Here is a 25039-nt window from a genome sequence, read left to right on the forward strand (position 1 = left end):
ACAAAGTTAGAAAATGAATGCAGTAAGCTAAATTCAAAGTCCGCGATTTGCAGTCGGAGTTCGAAGGGCTGAAAGCAGAAAGTAAATGGGGAAAAGAGCAACTGCAGCACTTGACGGACGCCATGTTTACTAAAGAAGGTAAATGGTACACATTGATTTGCTATTAATAAAAAGTTTATATGAAGACCTATGCATTTTGGGCCGATTGTTCAGAACTTTGTTAAAGCAAACAACGTTGTTAATTTCATCGTTGTTGACTTTCAAATCGTTACTGGATTCAGTTCAAGTTCAATTCAATGGACAAACTTATGATCTTCTGTCTTTCTAACAATCTATGAGACAACTGTTTAGCTGAACTTGTTTACATTCAAATATGTGAGCACATCGTCAAATAGTTCACATTCAAATATGTGAGCACATCGCCAAATAGTTTACATTCAAATATGTGAGCACATCGCCAAATAGTTCACATTCAAATAAGTTAGCACATCATCAAAAAGTTTACATTCAAATATGTTGGCACATCATCAAATAGTTCACATTCAAATATGTTAGCACATCATCAAATAGTTCACATTCAAATATGTTGGCACATCGTCAAATAGTTCACATTCAAATATGTTAGCACATCGTCAAATTGTTTACATTCAAAAATGTTGGCACATCATCAAATAGTTCACATTCAAATATGTTGGCACATCGTCAAATAGTTCACATTCAAATATGTTGGCACATCGTCAAATAGTTCACATTCAAATATGTTAGCACATCGTCAAATAGTTCACATTCAAATATGTTGGCACATCGTCAAATAGTTCACATTCAAATATGTTGGCACATCGTCAAATAGTTCACATTCAAATATGTTGGCACATCGTCAAATAGTTCACATTCAAATATGTTGGCACATCGTCAAATAGTTCACATTCAAAAGTTAACAACGATGTCGTTAATCATGCTGTTAACTTTAAAACAAGTTCTGAACATTGGACTATTATTTGTTATCATCCTTATTGGTGAATTTTACCGAGACGAAGACCCTGAAATGACAAGAACACACATTTATTTTCACTATACACATTGGTTTTTTTTCGTTATATTTTCGGTGGAACAATATTTTATTATAACGGAATATTATTCATTACGACTCACAATTTTGAATTATTGACTTATTCCGTTATAGCTTATAACAAATAAATATTGCTTTATCTCAAGGTTGCAAAATGTTATAACATTATAAACAAACTCGATTCGTTATAACGCAATATCTGTTTTAGCGAAATATTTACTACTTTATGACGTAATAGTACTTTTTCATTAGAACGGAAATCAATTCGCTATAACGATATATGTTTACCGTTATAGCAAGATGCTATTCCGTTAATTGCAAAATACCATCCAGGTATAATGAAGTTCTTACATGTTTTCCGTAAAATCGTGATAACAAAATGATATTCGTATTCGTAACGAAAATGTATGTGTTTTTGTTACTTAGGGTTTCCATGAAATTAAATTATTATTTTAATCGAAATATTATGGTCGTAAATGATAATGGGCCGATGATTTTTGGTGTATTATATATATCCACGCTTATGACGTTATAAAAATACCGCTTACGCCTTTCATGAACATAACCATTCAATTCTGTTTGCCATTTTAATGCAACAGCTTTTTACTCAGAAATGTACACAACTGGTGTATATTATAAGAAAAGTGATATCTATTCTGGCTTAAAATGATACAGCTGTATGAATATCAGCTGACAATTGTATAAAACTGGTTATCTTTATGGTTTGACCAAAGTTACACAAAACGTTCATTGATAAAATATTTATCCTATGGTTATTTTTTACCAATCATATCATCAAAAATTGTTAATTAACCCAAAAATAACCTGCAGACAATTTATCCTAGTTTTATGCAATCGGCTGCTGAAATATGTTAAATATATGTACTGAAACACTTACAGTAACTATTTCCAATAATTTTTCAAAACTTACCAGGTAATCTTCGCACACGCAGACAAGGATATGAGGAAATTGAGGTTGCATTCTTCGCCACGATCCGAACATCCCAGCCCCATCTAGGCCAAGGTCAAATCGTTATATTCGACCACGTGGTAACAAACATCGACTCGTCGAATTCTGTTGGCGGATACAGCCCAAATAACGGTAACCTATGCTTAAATGTTCACTAAGTTTCAATATACGCTGATCGCACGGTGTTTTTATGAATACAATTGGCAACTATAATCGAATTTATGACTACTATCAGTGAACACCCCATGAGTCAAATAAATAAACGACGGAATGGTCCTAGCACAATACCAATTCAGTCACATAGGAATCTCTTTATCGATGTTTTCTTCCGCGACCGCAACATCCGTGTCGTTTCCTATCAATAGATTTGTCCGTGACTTGTTTCTTACTCCTCGTTTTGTAAAATCATTGGACACTTTTTGTTAATACGTACCGCGACTGACTGCTATTGATTTGTTGGTCATCAGGTAAACGGTCAAGGTCCGTATGGCCTTAAATAAAAAAACTGTACCGAACAAGTGCTTGTAAACTACATATTGTGGCATCATCAACTTTTCTGTTCACATCATAGTCATTAAATTTAGGTCAGAATATTTCACATCTGATTTATGGGGTGAGTATGTGAAAGATGAAGATCATAGTGACTCTTAAAAAAACGGCGTGACTCAAAAACTTGTAAACGCTTAGTTTTTAGACCGTTATATCTTTGTATGCGCATTGGTCATGTTCAGTGGAGGACCCTTATGATTGTTGTGTCATTATATCAAAGGTCAAGGTCTTATAGGGTTTGCCGACTTTTTGCCCTTCTTTATTTTGAGATAAAAAGGTCAAAATTAAAGGCAAAAAAGAGGCATTTACATTAAATGGTGTTTAATTGGGCTATGATGGTCATTCGAGACATATTACAATACTCGTACGTGAAAGCGTGTATACAATCGTAACATAATGCATTTTCAGGAACATTTACTGCACATGTTGATGGGCTTTATGTATTTTCTGCGACGCTTGTCTCAGCTCATGATCAATCCAACCATGCAAACTTCTTCAAGAACAACGTACCACTTACCGTTATGTATTTCCACGGCAACACTATCCACGACTGGGACAAAACATCTCAGACACTCGTCCTTGACCTCAAACAGGCAGACACCATCTCGGTCAGAGAATCTGAAAACGACAAAAGCTATTACCCTGATGATCACTGTTTGTTTTCTGGCTTTCTCCTCCGGCAGCACTATTCTGGTGTAATTGTTGGGTGAACTTTTCTGTAATTGTATTGCAAATACAAGTATTTCAAATCGTCTGTTATTATATGCCCGCGCTACACAGTATTTCATATCACATGTTATTATACGTCCGCACAACAAAGTAGTTCACATCATCTGTTAAAAAAACGTCCGGACAACAAAGTAGTTTACATGCTCTGTTATAATACGTCCGCACAACAAAGTAGTTCACATCATCTTAAATTATACATCCGCACAGCAAAGTATTTCACATAGTCTGTTTTAATACATCCGCACAACAAAGAAGTTCACATCATCTGTATTTAACGCCCGCACGACAAAGTAGTTCACATCGTCTGTTCTTAAAAGCCCACACAACAAAGTATTTCACATCATCTAATTTAAGCTCGACCAAGAAAGTATTTCGCACCATTTTGATCAGCTGGTTTTATAACATTAAAGGACAGCTATACCTTTTTGGAAGGGGGGGAGGGGCTTCAGCAGCACTTATTGATATACACTACACATCCTCCCCGAGAATACATATGTAAGGAAATGTATTGAAATGGTCATGGACTGTACAGGTTAAAATAGATATCCTAACAATACAACCATTTGGTCGGTATGAAACGCATACAACATAGACATTATAAGAGTTACGCATACAACATACATATAGAGTTACGCATACAACATAAAGATAGAGAGAGTTACGCATACAACATAGTGATTATGAGAGTTACGCATACAACATACATATAGAGTTACGCATACAACATAGTGATTATGAGAGTTACGCATACAACATAGTGATTATGAGAGTTACGCATACAACATAGTGATTATGAGAGTTACGCATACAACATAAAGATAGAGAGAGTTACGCATACAACATAGTGATTATGAGAGTTACGCATACAACATAGTGATTATGAGAGTTACGCATACAACATAGTGATTATGAGAGTTACGCATACAACATAAAGATAGAGAGAGTTACGCATACAACAAAGTGATTATGAGAGTTACGCATACAACATAGTGATTATGAGAGTTACGCATACAACATAGTGATTATGAGAGTTACGCATACAACATAAAGATAGAGAGAGTTACGCATACAACATAGTGATTATAAGAGTTATGCATACAACATACATATAGACTTACGCATACAACAGAAAGATAGAGAGAGTTACGCATACAACATAGTGATTATGAGAGTTACGCATACAACATAGTGATTATGAGAGTTACGCATACAACATAGAGATAGAGATACGCATACAACATAGAGATTATGAGAGCTACGCATACAACATAGAGATAGAGCTACGCATACAGCAAAGAGATAGAGTTACGCATACAACATAGACATTATGAGAGTTACGCATACAACATACATATTGAGTTACGCATACAACATAAAGATAGAGAGAGTTACGCATACAACATAGTGATTATGAGAGTTACGCATACAACATAGAGATAGAGATACGCATACAACATAGAGATTATAAGAGCTACGCATACAACATAGAGACAGAGCTACGCATACAGCAAAGAGATAGAGTTACGCATACAACATAGACATTATGAGAGTTACGCATACAACATACATATAGAGTTACGCATACAACATAAAGATAGAGAGAGTTACGCATACAACATAGTGATTATGAGAGTTACGCATACAACATAGAGATAGAGATACGCATACAACATAGAGATTATGAGAGCTACGCATACAACACAGAGACAGAGCTACGCATACAGCAAAGAGATAGAGTTACGCATATAACATAGATATAGAGTTACGCATACAACATAGAGATTTAGTTACGCATACAATATAGAGATAGAGTAACGCATACAATATAGAGACTGAGCTACGCATACAATATAGAGATAGATTAACGCATACAATATAGAGATAGAGCTACCCAAATACTATAGAGATAGAGTTACGCATAAAACAGAGAGAGAGAGTTATCATACAATATAGAGATTAAGTTACGCATACAATATAGAGATATAGTTACGCATACAATAAAGAGATAGAGTTACGCATACAACAAAGAGATATAGTTACGCATACAATATAGAGATTGAGTTACGCATACAACATAGAGATTACGGGAGTCACGCATACAAACATAGAGATAGAGTTACGCATACAACATAGCGAAAGAGTTACGTATACAACATAGATATGAAGTTACGCATGTAACATAGAGATAGAGTTACGCATACAACATAGAAATAGATTTACGCATACAACATAGAGATTATGACGGTGACGCATACAACATAGAGATTATGAAGTACGCATATAACATAGAGATAGAGTGACGAATACATCATAAAGATAGAGTGACGCATACAACATAGAGATTATGAGAGTTACGCATACAACATAGAGATTATGACGGTGACGCATACAACATAGGGATTATGAGAGTACGCATATAACATAGAGATAGAGTGACGAATACAACATAATGATAGAGTGACGCATACAACATAGAGATTATGAGTGTTACGCATACAACATAGATATGAAGTGACGCATACAACATAAAGATAGAGTGACGCACACAACATAGAGATTATGAGAGTTACGCATACAACGTAGAGATAGAGTTACACATACAACAAACGCGAAGAAGGGTTTTTAGGTCAGCACCATACTTGGTTCATATGTGCATGTTTGGGCACAAATAGCTTAACTAAGTTTGAAAACAAGACATGCCGCATGGCACTATAGTCATTTCAGAGTTCAGAGTATGGCTCTTGATTGGCTTAAAGTACACAGACTTTTGTTGCCCAGGCTGTAACTCGAAAAGGTTTTGTCAGATCGTCACCAAACTTGGACAGTATGGGCATGGGCATAATACCTGTGCTAGGTCCCACTTACTTCTGATTTATGTCACCAGCTTTGGTAAAATTATACCAAGTTGACCAGAAAAGAGCTTCCCGAGTAAGACAACTTAGCGGATGCTGTTTGCCGCAGGTGACGAGTCTTTCAATACCAAAATTGGACTGGTATGGGGTCACCAGGCACCGACATATAATATTATGGTTATAACGGCTTTCACTAGAATATCGAATACCTTGCTCAACCTGAAACCTGAAACGGCGACGCGGCACCAATTTCTCGAAACTTCTTAAGCTTAACAGGCTTAAGTAGCTTATTTCAATTAGTGAAAATACATACTTAAACTGAATTTTGATAAACGAAAATGGTTTATTGTGATTATCAACTTTCCATACTTAATTGTAATAGCCTATCCAGTCATTTATTCTCAACCATCATAAAAGTACAACTGAATTTATTAAGACAATGCAAGCCATATGTATGATCAACCAACAGTCTAGCTCAAATTACTACACTTATGATTAGAAGTTGTATTACATTTCATATTATTTGCTTATCATGTGAAATTTTGTATATGTACATGTCAGGTAAGTGTAAACTACGTACATCATAATGACTATACTGACTGAACTTGTACAGACTGATAAGAATTGAAATCTTTTAACAATAGTACAACTTATCTGGCAACTATTTCACTTTTTGAAGATGGTCTCTTCGGGCACGATTTGCTTGATTGTGGTGTTGCTTTTTACACAAACCGAAGCTGAAAATGAGTTATTAAACAGAATCACAAAATTAGAAAATGAATGGAATAAACTGAATTCAAATTTCCGTGTTTTGCAATCAGAGGTCGAAGGGCTGAAAGCGGAAAATAAATGGGGAAAGGAGCAACTACAGCACCTGACGGACGCCATGTTTACTAAAGAAGGTAAATTGTATGCATTAATTTGCAATTTATAATATTTTATATATAATAGTTCACATTTAAAGGTTACCAATGATGTCGTTAATCTTGTTGTTACTTTAAAAAAGTTCTGAAACATCGGCCTTTTTTGTTATTATCTTTTTAGTGAATTTGGAGACGAAGTCCCTGAAATGATATGAATACACATTTCTAATCGATATAAAGAATTCTGTTTTTGTTATATATACATTTTGAATAATAATTTGTAAAAACTGAATAACGATAAATGTGTGCCTTTGTTACTTCATGTTTGCTATAAAATTGTTTCATTTTAATTGAAATATACGTAATGGTCGTAAATTATTAATAAGCGGTTAATAAATGGAGGCCTAGTTCTATAAAGCTACAAGGGCCTGAGGACTTTTTAGGTCAACGGTTATTCCGTTATATTACTGCAGTGAACGCATTAATTTGAACTATACCATTCAATCGTGTTCTCTGTTTTAATGCAACAGCTTTTTACTTAAAAATGTATAGAACTTAGTGTATATTATACAAAGTGAAATCTGTTGTGGCTAAAAATGTTACGGCTGTATGAATATCAGCCGCCAATTGTTTAAAATCGGTTATTTTTATGGTTTGATCAAAGTTGCACAAAATGGTTATCGATTTGTCAGTATTTATCCAATGTTTATTTATAACCAAGCATATCATTTTAAAGTTTTTACTAGCCGAAAAAAATCATATGTGGACGACTTATCCAAGTTTTATACATTTGGCTGCAGATATAGTAAATATATCAATAAAACAAATACAGCAAATATGTCCAAACCTGTTTTTAAAACACTTTAAAATCCAGGTAATCTTCGCACACGCAGACAAGGAAATGAGGAAACTGAAGTTGCCTTCTTTGCCACGATCCGGACATCCCAGCCCCATCTGGGCCAAGGTCAAACCATCATATTTGACCACGTGGTAACAAACATCGACTCGTCCAATTCGGTTGGCGGATACAACCCAAATACCGGTAAACTATGCTTAAACGTTAATTAAGTTTCAGTATACCCTGGTCGTACAGTGTTTTTATGAATGAAATGACAAAGATAACAGCATGTTTGACTGTTATCAATGAACACCCCATGAGTCAAATAAATAAACGACGGAATGGTCCTAGCTCAATATCAACTCAGTCACATAGGAATGTCTTTACCGGTATTTTCCTCCGCGACAACAACATCCGTGTCGTTTCCGATCAATAAATTTGCCAGTGACTTGTATCATACTCCTCGTTTTGTAAAATCATTTGACACTCTTCGCGACTGACTGCTATTGATTTGTTGGTCATCAGGTCAAAGGTCAAGGTCCGTATTACCTTAAACAAACAAAAACTGTTACCGATCAAGTGCTTGTAAACTACATATTGTAGCATCATCAACTTTTCTGTACACATTGGTCATAGTCATTAAATGACTCATATTATTTTTTTAATCAGTAGGTAGATGGTGAAGGTGATAGTGACTATTACTTGAAAATTAGTTTTGTGTCAATAAAGGGTGAATTAATTTAGGTCAGAATATTTCACATTGAATACGTGAAAGATGAAGATCATAGTGACTCTAAAAAACGGCTTCCACTCAATAACTTGTGAACGTTTAGTTGTTAAGCGTATGGTCCTGTTCAGTTGATGACCCTAATGATTTTTGTGTCATTCTATCTAAGGTCAAGGTTTGCCGACTTTTGTCCTTTATTTTGAGATAAAAAGGTCAAAATTAAAGGCAACAGAGTCATTTACATTAGATGGTGTTTAATTGGGCTATGATGGTCATTCGAGACATATTACAATACTCGTACGTGAAAGCGTGTATACAATCGTAACATAATGCATTTTCAGGTACATTTACTGCACCTGTTGATGGGCTTTATGTATTTTCTGCGACGCTTGTCTCCGCTCATGATCAATCCAACCATGCAAACTTCTTCAAGAACAACGTACCACTTACCGTTATGTATTTCCACGGCAACACTATCCACGACTGGGACAAAACATCTCAGACACTCGTCCTTGACCTCAAACAGGCAGACACCATCTCGGTCAGAGAATCTGAAAACGACAAAAGCTATTACCCTGATGATCACTGTTTGTTTTCTGGCTTTCTCCTCCGGCAGCACTATTCTGGTGTAATTGTTGGGTGAACTTTTCTGTAATTGTATTTCAGATCGTCTATTATTATACGCCCACGCTACACAGTATTTCACATCACATGTTATTATACGTCCGCACAACAAAGTAGTTCACCTCATCTGTTAAAAAAACGTCCGGACAACAAAGTAGTTTACATGCTCTGTTATAATACGTCCGAAAATAAAGTAGTTCACATCATCTTAAATTATACATCCGCACAGCAAAGTATTTCACATAGTCTGTTTTAATACATCCGCACAACAAAGAAGTTCACATCATCTGTATTTAACGCCCGCACGACAAAGTAGTTCACATCGTCTGTTCTTATAAGCCCACACAACAAAGTATTTCACATCATCTAATTTTAAGCTCGACCAAGAAAGTATTTCGCACCATTTTGATCAGCTGGTTTTATAACATTAAAGGACAGCTATACATTTTCGAAGGGGGGGGGGGAGAGGGGCTTCAGTAGCACTTATTGATATACACTACACATCCTCCCCGAGAATACATATGTAAGGAAAAGTATTGAAATGGTCATGGACTGTACAGGTTAAAATAGATATCCTAACAATACAATCATTTGGTTATAAGAGTTACGCATACAACATACATATAGAGTTACGCATACAACATAAAGATAGAGAGAGTTACGCATACAACATAGTGATTATGAGAGTTAGGCATACAACATAGAGATAGAGATACGCATACAACATAGAGATTATGAGAGCTACGCATACAACATAGAGATAGAGCTACGCATACAGCAAAGAGATAAAGTTACGCATACAACATAGACATTATGAGAGTTACGCATACAACATACATATAGAGTTACGCATACAACATAAAGATAGAGAGAGTTACGCATACAACATAGTGATTATGAGAGTTACGCATACAACATAGAGATAGAGATACGCATACAACATAGAGATTATGAGAGCTACGCATACAACATAGAGATAGAGCTACGCATACAGCAAAGAGATAGAGTAACGCATACAACATAGAGATAGAGTAACGCATACAACATAGAGATTTAGTTACGCATACAATATAGAGATAGAGTAACGCATACGATATAGAGATAGAGCTACGCATACAATATAGAGATATAGTTACACATACAATATAGAGATAGAGTAACGCATACAATATAGAGATAGAGCTACGCAAATACTATAGAGATAGAGTTACGCATAAAACAGAGAGAGAGAGAGAGTTATCATACAATATAGAAATTTAGTTACGCATACAATATAGAGATAGAGTTACGCATACTATATAGAGATAAAGTTTCTAATACAACATAGAGATATAGTTACGCATACAATAAAGAGATCGAGTTACGCATACAACAAAGAGATAGAGTTACGCACACAATATAGAGATTGAGTTACGCATACAACATAGAGATTACGGGAGTCACGCATACAAACATAGAGATAGAGTTACGCATACAACATAGCGAAAGAGTTACGCATACAACATATAGATATAAAGTTTTGCATACTAATATAGAGATAGAGTTAGGCATACAACATAGCGATAGAGTTACGTATACAACATAGATATGAAGTTACGCATGTAACATAGAGATAAAGTTACCCATACATCATAGAAATAGATTTACGCATACAACATAGAGATTATGACGGTGACGCATACAACATAGAGATAATGAGAGTACGCATATAACATAGAGATAGAGTGACAAATACAACATCAAGATAGAGTGACGCATACAACATAGAGATTATGAGAGTTACGCATATAACATAGAGATAGAGTGACGATTACAACATAAAGATAGAGTGACGCATACAACATAGAGATTATGAGTGTTACGCATACAACATAGATATGAAGTGACGCATACAACAAAAAGATAGAGTGACGCTCACAACATAGAGATTATGAGAGTTACGCATATAACATAGAGATAGAGTGACGAATACAACATAAAGATAGAGTGACGCATACAACATAGAGATTATGAGAGTTACGCATATAACATAGAGATAGAGTGACGAATACAACATAAAGATAGAGTGACGCATACAACATAGAGATTATGAGTGTTACGCATACAACATAGATATGAAGTGACGCATACAACATAAAGATAGAGTGACGCACACAACATAGAGATTATGAGAGTTACGCATACAACGTAGAGATAGTGTTACGCATACAACAAACGCGAAGAAGGGTTTTCAGGTAAGCACCATACTTGGTTCATATGTGCATGTTTGGGCACAAATAGCTTAACTAAGTTTGAAAACAAGACATGCCGCATGGCACTATAGTCATTTCAGAGTTCAGAGTATGGCTCTTGATTGGCTTAAAGTACACAGACTTTTGTTGCCTAGGCTGTAACTCGAAAAGGTTTTGTCAGATCGTCACAAAACTTGGACACTATGGGTATGGGCATGATACCTCTGCTAGGTCCCACTTACTTCTGATTTATGTCACCAGCTGTGGTTAAACTATACCAAGTTGACCGGAAAAGAGCTTCCCGAGTAAGAAAATTTAGCGGATGCTGTTTGCCGCAGGTGACGAGTTTTTCAATACCAAAATTGGACTGGTATGGGGTCACCAGGCACCGACATATAATATTATGGTTATAACGGCTTTCACTAAAATATCGAATACCCTGCTCAACCTGAAACCTGAAACTGCGACGCGGCACCAATTTCTCGAAACTTCTTAAGCTTAACAGGCTTAAGTAGCTGATTTCAATTAGTGAAAATACATACTTAAACTAAAATTTGATAACTGAAAAATGGTTTATTGTGATTATCAACTTTCCATACTTAATTGTAATAGCCTATCCAGTCATTTATTCTCAACCATCATAAAAGTACAACTGAATTTATTAAGACAATGCAAACCATATGTATGATAAACCCATAGTCTAACTCACATTAGTACATTTTGAAGTTGCATTACATTTTATATTATTTGCTTATCATGTGAAATGTACAAGTCAGGTAAGTGTAAACTACGTACATCATAATGACTATACTGACTGAACTTGTACAGACTGATAAGAAATCCTTAAATAATAGTATAACTTATCTGGCATCTATTTCACTTTTTGAAAATGGTCGCTTCGGGCACGATTTGCTTGGTTGTGGTGTTGCTTTTTACACAAACCGCAGCTGAAAACGAGATATTAAACAGAATCACAAAGTTAGAAAAAGAATGCAGTAAGCTAAATTCAAATGTCCGCGATTTGCAATCAGAAGTCGAAGGGCTGAAAGCGGAAAATAAATGGGGAAAGGAGCAACTACAGCAATTGACGGACGCCATGTTTACTACAGAAGGTAAATAACGTACACTTATTTGCAGTTAATAACATATTCGTGTAAGCACGTTTAAATTCGATATGTATACATTATTATCCTTATTGGTCGTTTGTTCGGAATGTCCGAAATTACATGAACACGTACACATTTATATTCGATAGAAAAACAGTGGAATATATCATTCCGTTAACAAGTGATACATAAATAATTTTTCGTTTTCTCAACTTAGTATTTCTACCGAAACCATGCTCGCTTGTGTCACTTCAGAGTTTCCGTAAAATAAAATGATTTGTATTTAAATATTATGGACGTAAATTGATTGATAAGACGTAAATAGAATAGAGTTGTGGTATTTTTGAGCGAAAATGGCCCAAGGACTTTGACATAGTTTAAAGTATGTAAACAGTTGTGCTGTTATTATGTAATGTTACAAAACTAAATAGTTCGATGCGACATACTAACACTTTTATAAGTCTACATAATATTTTGTAAACAACCCATTAACTGGGTAAGCCACTGGTATACCGCTTCACCTGATTAAATTAATAACGGCCGGCTGCTGATTTACTGGAAAATATGTATTAGAAAACTTGAAAAATACTGCCTCATCATTGGACAAAAAAATATGTTGCCCACTAAAATGTTGTTATTGCCTTTATTTGAACTATAGCATTTGTGTTTTGTTTTTTTTTAAAAAGAACAACATTTTACACAGAGAACTAGTGTATAACATGAGCAGGTGATAATTATCTGTTCTGGCTAAAGATGTAACAGCTGTATGAATATCAGATATATTCAATATATATGAAAACAGTTTTCCAATAACTTCAAAACTAAACCAGGTAAACTTCGAACACGCCGACAAGGAAATGAGGAAACTGAGATTGCCTTCTTCGCCACGATCCGAACATCCCAGCCCCATCTAGGCCAAGGTCAAACCATCATATTTGACAACGTGGTAACGAACATCGACTCGTCGAATTCTGTTGGCGGATACAACAAAAACACCGGTGAATTATGCTATTGCTTAGTTTCAATATACGCTGATAGTAGAGTGTGTCGATCTCTCTAACATTTTTATTAATACAAATGACAATGTTCTACAACTGCTATTAGTAAATACTCAATGATTCCTATGTAAAACAATACTAAATGTTTTTGACACAATATGGACTCCGACTAAAAGCAATCACTTTGTCCAGCAACGCCGTCCGCGTCTGCGTCGTCAGTGGTGTTACCGATGAATGGTAAATTTTAGACCTACTATTTAATGTTTAGGCATTAATCATGCCATGTTTTGTTTGCGTTAGCTTATCGAAGGTCAAGGTCGTGGAGAGTTTGTTGACATTTCTAGAAAAATAATCGTTTAATATACCCAAGACGTTTGCTCCTAAGGTCGTTACACATAGCAGGACTATAAAGTAGAAGTATGGGCAATCTTGAATAGTAACTGACCCACTATGGTTTGAAATTCTTAAGTTAAAGTTCATGACCAAAGTGATTCCGTTATATTAATTGGAATTATATTGAGGCGACTTAGATGAGCGATCATGACATATCACAATACTCGTGCTTAAAACCGTGTATATAATCGTAACATGAAACATTTTGTTTCAGGGACATTTACTGCACCTGTCGATGGACTGTACGTATTCTCTGCAACGCTTGTCACAGTTTATGACCAGTCAAGCCATGCGAACTTCTTCAAGAACAACCAACGACTCACCATTATGTATTTCCATGGAAATGCTATACATGATCATGACAAAACGTCACAGACAATTGTCCTTGCCCTCCAACACGCAGACACCATCTCGATCAGAGAAACTGAGAACGACAAAAGCTATTACCCTGATGACCACTGTTTGTTTTCTGGCTTTCTTCTCAGACAGCACTTTTCTGGTGTAATTGTTGGGTGAACTTGTCTGTAATTTTATTGTAAATACAAGTACTAGTATTTCACACCACATGTTATTATACGTCCGCACAACAAAGTAGTTCACATCATCTGTTATGAACGTCCAGACAGCAAAGTAATTTACATGCTCTGTTACAATACGTCCGCACATCAAAGTAGTTCACATCATCTTTAATAATACATCCGCACAGCAAAGTATTTTACATAGTCTGTTATAATACATCCGCACAACAAAGAAGTTCACAGCATCTGTATTTAACGCCCGCACAACAAAGTAGTTCACATCATCTGTATTTAACGCCCGCACAACAAAGTAGTTCACATCGTCTGTTCTTATAGGCCCACACAACAAAGTATTTCCCATCATCTAAATTTAAGCTCTACCAAGAAAGTATTTTGCACCATTTTGATCAGCTGGTGTTATAACATTAAAGGACAGCTTAACATTTTCGAAGGGGGGGGGGGCTTCAGTAGCACCTATAGATATACACAACTTCCCCAAGAATATATGTGGAAAAGTATTGAAATGGTCATAGACTGTACAGGTTTAAAGAGATATCCTAACAATACAATCATTTGGTCGGTATGAGACGCATACAACATAGAAATTATAAGAGTTACGCATACAACATAGAGAAAGAATTACGCATACAACATAAAGATAGAGTAACGTATACAACATAAAGATAGAGTTACGCATACAACATAGAGATTATGAGAGTTACGCATACAACATAGAGATAGAGTTACGCATACAACATAGAGATAGGGTGACGCATACAACATAGAGATTATGAGAGTTACGCATACAACGTAGTAGAGAATACCATTCAACAAAGAGATTATGAGAGTTACGCATACAAGGTAGAGATAGAGTTACGCATACAAGATAGAGATAGAGTGACGCATACAACATAGAGAAAGGGTGACGCATACAACATAGAGATTATGAGAGTTACGCATACAACATAGAAATAGAGTGACACATACAAGATAGAGATAGAGTGACGCATACAACATAGAGAAAGGGTGACGCATACAACATAGAGATTATGAGAGTTACGCATACAACATAGAAATAGAGTGACACATACAAGATAGAGATAGAGTGACGCATACAACATAGAGATAGAGTGACGCATACAACATAGTGATAGAGTGACGCATACAACGTAGAGATAGAGTGACGCATACAACATAGAGATAGAGTGGCGCATAGTACGTAGAGATAGAGTGACGCATACAACGTAGAGATAGAGTGACGCATTCAACGTAGAGATAGAGTGACGCATACAACATAGAGATAGAGTGACGCATACAACATACAGATTATGAGAGTTACGCATACAACGTAGATATAGAGTAACGCATACAACATAGAGATAGAGTGACGCATACAACATAAGCGTAGAAAGGTTTTCCGATAAGCACAAAATTTGACCCATATGTGTATGGGCAGAACAGCTCAGATAAGTTTAAAAAAAACATGGCGCTTTGCAATATAGTCAATTCAGAGTTACATGTATGGCTCTTGGTTGGCTTAAGGTACACACTCAAGACTTCTGTTGCCCAGGCTGTAACTCGACAAGCTTTTGTCAGATCGTCACCAAACTAGGACAGTACGGGAATGGACATAATACCTCGTCTTGGTCCAACTCACTTCTGATTTATATCTCTAGAACCGGTTAAATTATACAAAGTTGGCCGGAATAGAGCTTCCCGAGTAAGAGCAAAGACAACTCCGCGGATGCTGACCGCTGCTGGTGACGAGCCTTTAAATACAAACATTGGACTGGTATAGGGTCTCCAGGCACCAACATATCATGTTATTGTTATAACAGCTTTCATTAGAGTATCGAATACATTAATCAAACTGAAACGGCGACGCGGAGCAACTGGTCCCAATTTCTCGAAACTCCTTAAACTTAACAGGCTTAAGAAGCTTTTTCAATTAGCCAAAATACTTAAATTGAATTCTGATAAATGGTAAACGATCTAGTGTGATTATCATAAAAAAATCTAAACTAAAGTATCAAAACTCTTAAGGAAGTAAATATTACGCAAATTATTGAAAACAAACATATATGTTAAACCCAGTTAAACCCAACAGAGTGAGTTTCGAGTCGCTGGGTTTCGGGATGTTAGTAGAAAGTAGTTGTGTGTCATAGATATCGACCATTTACAAAATGTAGTTTGGTATAATTATCAGAAATAAGCAATTGTGAATAAGTTCTTTCTCGATAATTTATGGTAAAACTCCTCTTTCAAACACATTTGTTTTAATTGTAAACAGTTACTTTCTCTGATAGGCTAACTAAAATGAGTTTTCGTCAAAGACATAAGAAATGGTATTTTTCAATTTTTATTGCTTTTCTACATACACCTTACTCAAGTTTCAACAGAAAACAGCTACAAAATATGGGCGATCAAGTGAAGAACAACATAATTAATATATTCAGATCTACACAAACTATAAACTTCAATAACAAAGGGTTACACATGTAAACTCATCTTTCAAAAAGTTAAGGCTTTTCTCAAAAAAGTATATCACAAAAGTCACATTCCTGCAAATATGTACAACCAGCAGTTTAAAAACACAGCGGTTAAATATTAGGTAAGCAATTATGGGCCTTCATGGAACTCTTGGAAAAAATATTTTATTTACCCTGACACATAAATCATAACTTTATATGCATATAGCTGACAATACATGCAATTTGATTTAGTCTCAAATAACTTCAAGCAGTATTTACAGTAGCAAGATTGACCCATAATCAATTTGATTTGTTAACAATGGTTATGCATTTCTATTAGAGGCTGGTTTTCAAAAAAGGTCTTAATTAGATCTAAGAACGATGTAAGCTAATCGGCTTACAATGTACTTGTTATTAATAACTGACCAATAGAGTGAATGAAGTCAATGATGTATGACCATAAGATTAACTTAAGTAATATATTGAATACCACCCCATGATTTATCTGTCTAGGTATATATAATATGTTTTAGGTCTTTCCAAGAGTACAACTGAGACCCTAAATTGCCCAACTATTCTCAAACCATAGTATATAGAAGTAGACGGTATTTTCATTGGTTTAACATATGAGATCAGACAATAACATTAAAATCAATCTTTAAAAGGGAAAGAATAGTGCACACTTTACTCTGAAGTATAATCTGCAATTTTCTATAACAATAATCTTTCTACTTGTTATTAAAAGCAATTGTTCACATTTTATGTGAACTACCCCCTTTAAATTAATAAACGAACTTAACAGGAAACGTTTTTAAATTCTTGCAAATAAATTTGATTTTATATTGTAAAATATTAGGTGCAAAAAACATTGTACAAATGTACAAGTTCTTGCAAAGGCAACTTTATGAACTGAATATAATACATTTATACAATTTAATTTCTAATTAACAACTAATTTACTAACCAATAATACCATAATAAGAAATTTGTCCAGTTAACCAGCTCTTTCATGTTATTTTGAGCAAGAGATGTTTTGATTGAAAACAATATATAATGATAAACAGTATTTATCAAATAGAAAGAGCAGCAAATCACAGAATCAATATCTTTAATTATATCCTTAACACTTAAAATAACAAGATCATCCATTCATTTTTATCACAGACAATTGTAAACAAAAACAATCAAGCAGGGATATACAAGTATTAAAGAAAGTAGTGTATCCTTAGTAAATTGGAATAAATCGGACACCATCTTAATATATATTTAAAAACAAAAATGTTTGATGAAAAGTTATCCCTAGCAGTTTTGAATATGCAAATATTTTTTTTTATTTATGACATTGACCTTCTATTCATTCAAATTAATAGATATTTGGATATAATTTGTCGTACGCTTAAGTTATTAAGGTTGCCACTGATAGTGTAATTAAACTGACTCAGTCAAACTAGTAAAATATATCAATGGTCAATGTTATCTTTTCTCTATAGAGAAGGAAGTATTTCTCAAGTTTTGCAATTTCCTATTTCAGTAAATCAGCAGTTAGCCGTTATTAATTTTAATCAGGTGAAGTGTAAGATATAAACAGTGACGACTCCTTAGCATCAAACCAATATGTTTTGTTAGAACATACTAACAATATTTAACCTGATTTCGGATGGGATTATTTACTCAACAATTCAAAGAAAAAGTTGAAACATCAGTCAACCAAATAAACTTCTGTATTCAATTTTGCTGCATAATATTCTCAAACCGATTTCAGAAGCAAAATGGAAAGAAACTTTGGAAATTAGTGAACATCTGGAATGGAAAACTATTTATAGTAATATTTACAAATCAACGATAGATACAACATTGCGTAGTTTCAACTATAAATTCATTATGAGAATATTACCGACCAACAAATTTCTGTTTAAAGTCAAATTAGTCGATTGCAGTCTATGTACTTTCTGCAACTCAAATGTTGAATCAATTGAACATTTATATTGGGAGTGTCAAAAAACTCAACAGTTATGGAATAAACTAAACAACTTTATTACATTGACATCAATAAATATAACAATTTACAAACAGGAAGCCCTATTGGGAATAGTCAAAAAAAGCAAATACAGTAATATCTGTAATTTTTTAATTATCTTAATAAAATTTTATATCAATTCATCAAAATGTAATGACAGACAGTTATCCTTCGATGTATTTTTGCATTATCTGAAATTAAGAATCAAAATAGAAGAGCAATATATATATATATATAAAAGAGACACATTTGGCCTAAACAATGCATATCTTATTATTTTTGTTTACTCATGAATATGAATAAAGTAATCTTTTGAACAGAACAGGGACATCACTCTGAGTGTGTGTGTGTGTATGCGCGTGTGTGTGCGCGCGTGTGCGCGCGTGTGTGTGAGTGTGTGTTTGCGTGCGTGCGTGTGTGTGTGCGTGCGTGCGTTCGTACGTGCGTACGTGTGTGTGAGATAGAAATTATTTTTCAATACAACATAGAGATGTTTTAACATATATATATATATATATATATATATATATATATGTTTTGATATATTATGTAAATATGATTTATGTTGAAAATAAATGAGAAAAAAACAACAATATTTAACCATTACTTGTTGAATAAATAAGTAATAAAGTAGTACCAAGTCAATTGTTATATCATGACAACATTATGTTTCACTATTTAAATAAACATTACAAAAGTCAAAATGTCAGAGTATCTGAACATGATCAAATTTTTCATTTTCTCTTTATTTTACAATAATCAGTTGCTGGTTATATAAAAAGACCCTCATCCCTTTAACTATTGTTGGTGTAGTTTGCATAAAAAATCTTCCTGTCCAAATAAAAATCTGATTAATACAAAATGAGCAAGTGCTATGCAAAAAAGTAGAAGAATGAATTATATTTATTAGTGATTTTAACGCATGCATTTTTACATTTTAAGCATTTGCAAGTTAGTTTTCTTAACTTAATTCAAAAAGCAAAAAGTAATAATAAGATGACCTAAGATTTTACTTAAGATAACCCATCTTTCATTAATACAAAAAAATGCTACTCGGGTTAAACATGTTTTAAAGTAACCAAATGTTAAGTGTGAATGTTTTTAAACCTTTCAAAGAGAGCATCTTTATATATCCATTATTTATAAAACAAACTAATAAAAATTCTATATAATTATGGTAAAATATTGTTTTTTTACATGCCTAATATAGCATATCATAATAGTTATATTATGGTTTTATTCATAAATGTAATGCATTAAATGATTAAACATAGAAAAATATCGAGGTTAATATCTAAAATGCACAAACACATTTTTTTCGTTTTAATGATAGATGGTTTACCTTAAAAATGACAAAAATGATATGACTACCAATAAGCAACTGCTAATATAATATAAAATCATACTAAGACTAGAACGAGGAAATTTAAAAACTAATGTATCAAAACTTAAACATATAAGGCAAAGCAAAATATTTTGAGCATTCCACACGTTGTGGATCTTACAGTGCATGTCCTAATACTAGGTTAAAAGATTAAAATAGATATCAAACTATTAAACAAAACATACAAAAAAAGGGAGTTGATGCATTGTTAAAAAAGTGTTGGTTTCTAGTGTGTATGGTGATGATGTCCAAAACATTATGTGTGACTGTGTCAAAACAACACCGAGAGTGATAATTCCAATACAAACAATTATGTTAGTATTGTGTAACCAAACAAGCAGGCCTCCAAGCAAACATTGGCAACCATCCTTGTGGGGTTTATTTCAGTCAAAATAGTGGCATAAGAGGACATTAATTAAAGTCAAAGGTATTGTCCTTGCTAAATACAGAACATTTGAAACTTGTTATATCAAACACAAAGTGAGCAGCTAATTCTTTACCCATTAACCATAAACAGAGTCAAGGCAGACAATATAATTTGTAATGTACATGACTATCTACATCATAGGTTTCAATGTCCTATCCTAAAAAAGTTCATATAAGAATGAGAATTTATTTAGGGTCTCATTTCGATAATATATAAAATGAAACAAAATATAATTGTAAAAAAGACTATTCCACTAAATCGAGCAATATCTTTCTTTTTTAAAAACTGCAAAACATGAAAATGCTACAGCTTTAGATATCACACGACTCTTTTGTTATATAATGGAACATTTTGTAACGGTCCGCTGTAGGCGGCGGATGTGCGTTCATAGTCTCCACTTCTATGCGCTTGCTAGAAAGCTCAGCTGTCCTGTGAGGCATAGTAAGTTGGAACTTAAACAATCTTTAAAGCTCTGCTTTCCTGATGGTTGAAGTGTAACGGTCTCCTGTAGGCGGCAGAGGTCTACAGCGGGGGAGGTGCGTTCATAATAATATTCCGTATAAAACGGAAGTACGTTCAAACCGGATGTAAATTTGGTTGGTAATATGCAAATTAGCAAATCCCGGGCTATGTGAGAATAGAGAAGTTAGTGTATATAAAGACCAGTGGACCCCTTCAGGGTCGAGCAAGCTTTTCCTTGAAGGGATCTGTTTGTGTTTGTTTCATTGAGCCAATTTCATTAGCTCTGAAAATATATTACATACTATTGTTATATTTCAAAATGCCTCAAGAGGCAAAAAAGGCGTACAAACAGTCCCCAGCAGTACTTACAGTGCTTTGATAAAGTTTGCAATTATTTACAAATGTGTGCTTACAAAGTCAAACCTCAAAACATTGTATTATCCATGCGTGTTCTGTCTGTGTTTTTTAATACTGTTTATTTTTGCCTGTCGCAAGACATGTTAGAAAATTTGACTTTCTATGGGAGCAATTTATATACACGGCGTGATGGTAAATACTCATGTGAGAATATACTGCCATATTGTGAAAAAAATTATTGACATGCGTATTGACAAAAATATATAATTGCCGAAATACGAAATTCATTGGCTAATTTAAATTCAAGAGTTATTAAATTTTAAAGCTTAGTTCACAAGATTTAAAACAAACATTAATGATAAAGAGCAGGCCGACAACACTGAGGAATCAAATATGTATAAATAGTGTTCGCACAAATGGTGAATCGTTATAACGACACACATTATAATTCTTTGCTTCTTTTTTATTGTGACTGGCGGCCGGTCAGACACAGCTGTTATTTCCCTTTGTCAAGGGAAAGTCCGTTGTCAAGGGAAAGCACTGTGCTTTAATGTCGCTACTTTTCACGCGCATATTTTATATTTTTTCCCGACCTTTTAACCGGAAGTTTAAACGACAGCAGGGTACTACAAGAACCCCGACCTTTAAATCGAACGTTGTTAAAAATATGGTACTGGTAGCTCCCGTTCCTAGTGCTCGGTATCTAAAGGAAAAACGTCCCAGTTTCGTGAGAAATGTAAAACCATTTTTGGACGTTTTGACTGTTTCGATTTAACTCAATCGGAACACATCGGCCATACGAAAAGCCAATCGAAGAACCTCTACCATTTTCCATCGAAAACAACTTCGGGTGCATAGGACAAATAACACCACTTCGAGTTCCTACACATTGTTACATGCCTTTTTTCGTTGAATTAATCAAAGTATAGTTATAGCATCACAGACCATTGGCTACTTTCCATACTTAATTATAATAACTTATTCAATGATTTATTTTCGACTATCATCATAGTACATCATAGTACAGCTGAAAACATTGAGACAATGCAAACCATAATTACGTTCAACTTATAATCTCACATAAGTACACCTATAGCCGATTTGAAGTGGTTTGTGATTTCAAAAACAAGCTGAACATGCTTACTTTTTATTGTTTACATTTTGTCCTACTGCACCTCATATCGTCAGGTTTTTTTTGAAAACACAGTGGTTAGGTTCAACTAGTTTCATGTTTCTTAAAAGAAACGTATTTTTCTCTCAAACGTGTTAAATGTAAAGTGCGCAAGTGCCACTTTGCTCCAATATATAGTGTTGGGGTTATGAAGCACAACAAAGCAGTTCTATATCGCATGCAAATTTGTCAATTGTCTATAGAACATTTTGGATAAATAGTGATATGTAGCCTATATGCACTGGTTAACATGTCAGAAATCTTGACATGTAATCGCCAATAAATGTCTGTTATTATACGTCCGCACAACAATGCATTCTAAAGTGTCTGTTATGATACGACCACACAACAAAACATCTTAAAGTGTCTGTTATGATACGTCCACACAACAATGCATTTTAAAGTGTCTGTTATGATACGTCCGCACAACAGTGCATTTTAAAGTGTCTATCTGTTATGATACGTCGGTACAACAAAACATCTATACGTCCGCACAACAATGCATTTTAAAGTGTCTGTTATGAAACGTCCGCACAATAATGCATTTTAAAGTGTCTGTAATGATACGTCCACACAACAATCGCTTCGTACCATGAACCTGTATTAGCCAGGGATGTCTTGGACGTTTCATACCAAACTTACCAATATATTTTTGACATTTCACACATTGATCACACGTTATTTATCAGCATATGTATTGGAACATTCCACTAGCTCTGAAAAAAATGTCATATTTCATTATGCCCCTAGAGGCAGCATCGTGCCAACAGCAGTAATAACAGTGCTTTGATAAATAATTATTGCCAAATGTGTGCTCACAAAGTCAAACCCCGAGCTGTGGTCATATCATTGTATTATCCAGGTGAGTTCTGTCTGTTCGTTTAAATACTTTTTATTTTGGCCTGTCGCAAGTCAAGTTAGAAATATTGACTTGCTATGAGATCAATTTATATACACATCTTGATGGTAAATACGCATGTATGAATATACTGTCATATTGTGAATAAAAGTGTAATTGATTGACAAAAATATATAATTGCCAAAATACGAAATTAATTGGCTAATTTTAAGTTCAAGAGATATAAAATTTCAAGGCATAGTTCACACGATATAAAACAAACGTTAATGATAAAGAGTAGGCTGACAACACTGATTGAGAAATTAAAGTTGTATAAAATGTGTCCGCACAAAAAGTGTATCGTTATAGCGAAAAAAAAAATACTTATTTGCTTCTTTTTATTTTGACTGGTCGCCGGTCAGACACAGCTGTTATTTGCCTTTGTATAAGGTGAAATCGCTACTTTAAATCGCATACCTGTCGTGAGTTTTAGCGGCAAGAAGCACAGGCTACATTAAACATATGCTATAGTATAAAAGTAGAGACAACTCAAGTGTCCACCAACTTTCCCTCTCGATAGCTTAATGGGGGAGCGCGAAATCTCGGGGTCTAAATCCCGACCTTTTAACCGGAAGTTGTTAAAAATATGGTGTTGGTAGCTCCCGCTCCATGCGCTCGGTATTTAAAGGAAAAAACGTCGCAGTTTCAAAAGAAATGTACAACGAATGTTTAACCTTTCTTTTGGACGTTTTGACTGTATTGTTTTAACTTAATCGGAACAACTACGCCATACGAAAAGCCAATCGAAGCACCTCTACCATTTTCCTTCGAAAACAACCTCGGATGAATAGGACAAATTACACCAATTCGGAAGTACCTTCTCATTGTTACATGCCTTTTTCCCTTTTAATTAACACATGTCAGTGAATCAAAGCATGGTTATACCATTGCCTACTTTCCATACTTAATTATAATAACATATTCAGTAATTTAATTTGACTGTCATCACAGTACAATTGAATATATTTAGGCAAAGCATGTATACGTAAGCTGACTAGTTTGTGATTTCGGAAACAAGCTGAACTTTCCAGATCTACTTGAATTACTTTTTATTGTTTACATTTTCACCGCATTTTTCGTTCTCCTGCACCTGATATCGTCATTTCTCAAAAACACAGTGGTTACGTTCAACTAATTTATTGTTCTTAAAAGAAACGTATTTTTCTCTCAGGCGTGTTTTATGAAAATTCTCAAATGGGACTTTATTCCGACATAAAGTGTTGGGGTCATGATTTGCTTATCATTTGAAATTATGTATATGTACAAGTCAGGTTATTGTCAACTACGTACATGACTGTTCTGACTGAACTTGTACAGAGTGATAAGAAATAAAATCTTTAAACAGTAGTATAACTTATCTATGGCATCTATTTCACTTTTTGAAA

General features: G+C 34.5%; 2 protein-coding genes across 2 annotated transcripts; both read left to right on the top strand.

Moving 5' to 3' along the window:
* Window positions 1–9319, top strand: LOC128239087 (collagen alpha-2(VIII) chain-like). Its single transcript, XM_052955547.1, has 5 exons — window positions 1–138; window positions 2004–2171; window positions 6991–7071; window positions 7907–8074; window positions 8939–9319. The coding sequence occupies exons 1-5, from the start codon at window positions 123–125 to the stop codon at window positions 9238–9240; spliced, it is 735 nt and encodes a 244-aa protein (XP_052811507.1). The 5' UTR covers window positions 1–122; the 3' UTR covers window positions 9241–9319.
* A 3000-nt stretch (window positions 9320–12319) lies between these two features.
* On the top strand, window positions 12320–14508 carry LOC128236411 (complement C1q tumor necrosis factor-related protein 6-like). The gene is made up of 3 exons (XM_052951260.1): window positions 12320–12564; window positions 13389–13556; window positions 14164–14508. The coding sequence occupies exons 1-3, from the start codon at window positions 12342–12344 to the stop codon at window positions 14463–14465; spliced, it is 693 nt and encodes a 230-aa protein (XP_052807220.1). The 5' UTR covers window positions 12320–12341; the 3' UTR covers window positions 14466–14508.
* The last annotated feature ends 10531 nt before the right edge of the window (window positions 14509–25039 follow it).

The sequence above is a fragment of the Mya arenaria genome, chromosome 6, assembly GCF_026914265.1.
Source record: "Mya arenaria isolate MELC-2E11 chromosome 6, ASM2691426v1".
Classification (NCBI taxonomy): domain Eukaryota; kingdom Metazoa; phylum Mollusca; class Bivalvia; order Myida; family Myidae; genus Mya; species Mya arenaria.

Coding starts and splice junctions, on each gene's coding strand:
- LOC128239087 (XM_052955547.1), top strand. Junction 7,072..7,906: donor CGCCATGTTTACTAAAGAAG/GTAAATTGTATG, acceptor TTTAAAATCCAG/GTAATCTTCGCACACGCAGA. Junction 8,075..8,938: donor CGGATACAACCCAAATACCG/GTAAACTATGCT, acceptor ATGCATTTTCAG/GTACATTTACTGCACCTGTT.
- LOC128236411 (XM_052951260.1), top strand. CDS start 12,342: ATGGTCGCTTCGGGCACGATTTGCTTGGTTGTGGTGTTGCTTTTTACA. Junction 12,565..13,388: donor CGCCATGTTTACTACAGAAG/GTAAATAACGTA, acceptor AAACTAAACCAG/GTAAACTTCGAACACGCCGA. Junction 13,557..14,163: donor CGGATACAACAAAAACACCG/GTGAATTATGCT, acceptor ATTTTGTTTCAG/GGACATTTACTGCACCTGTC.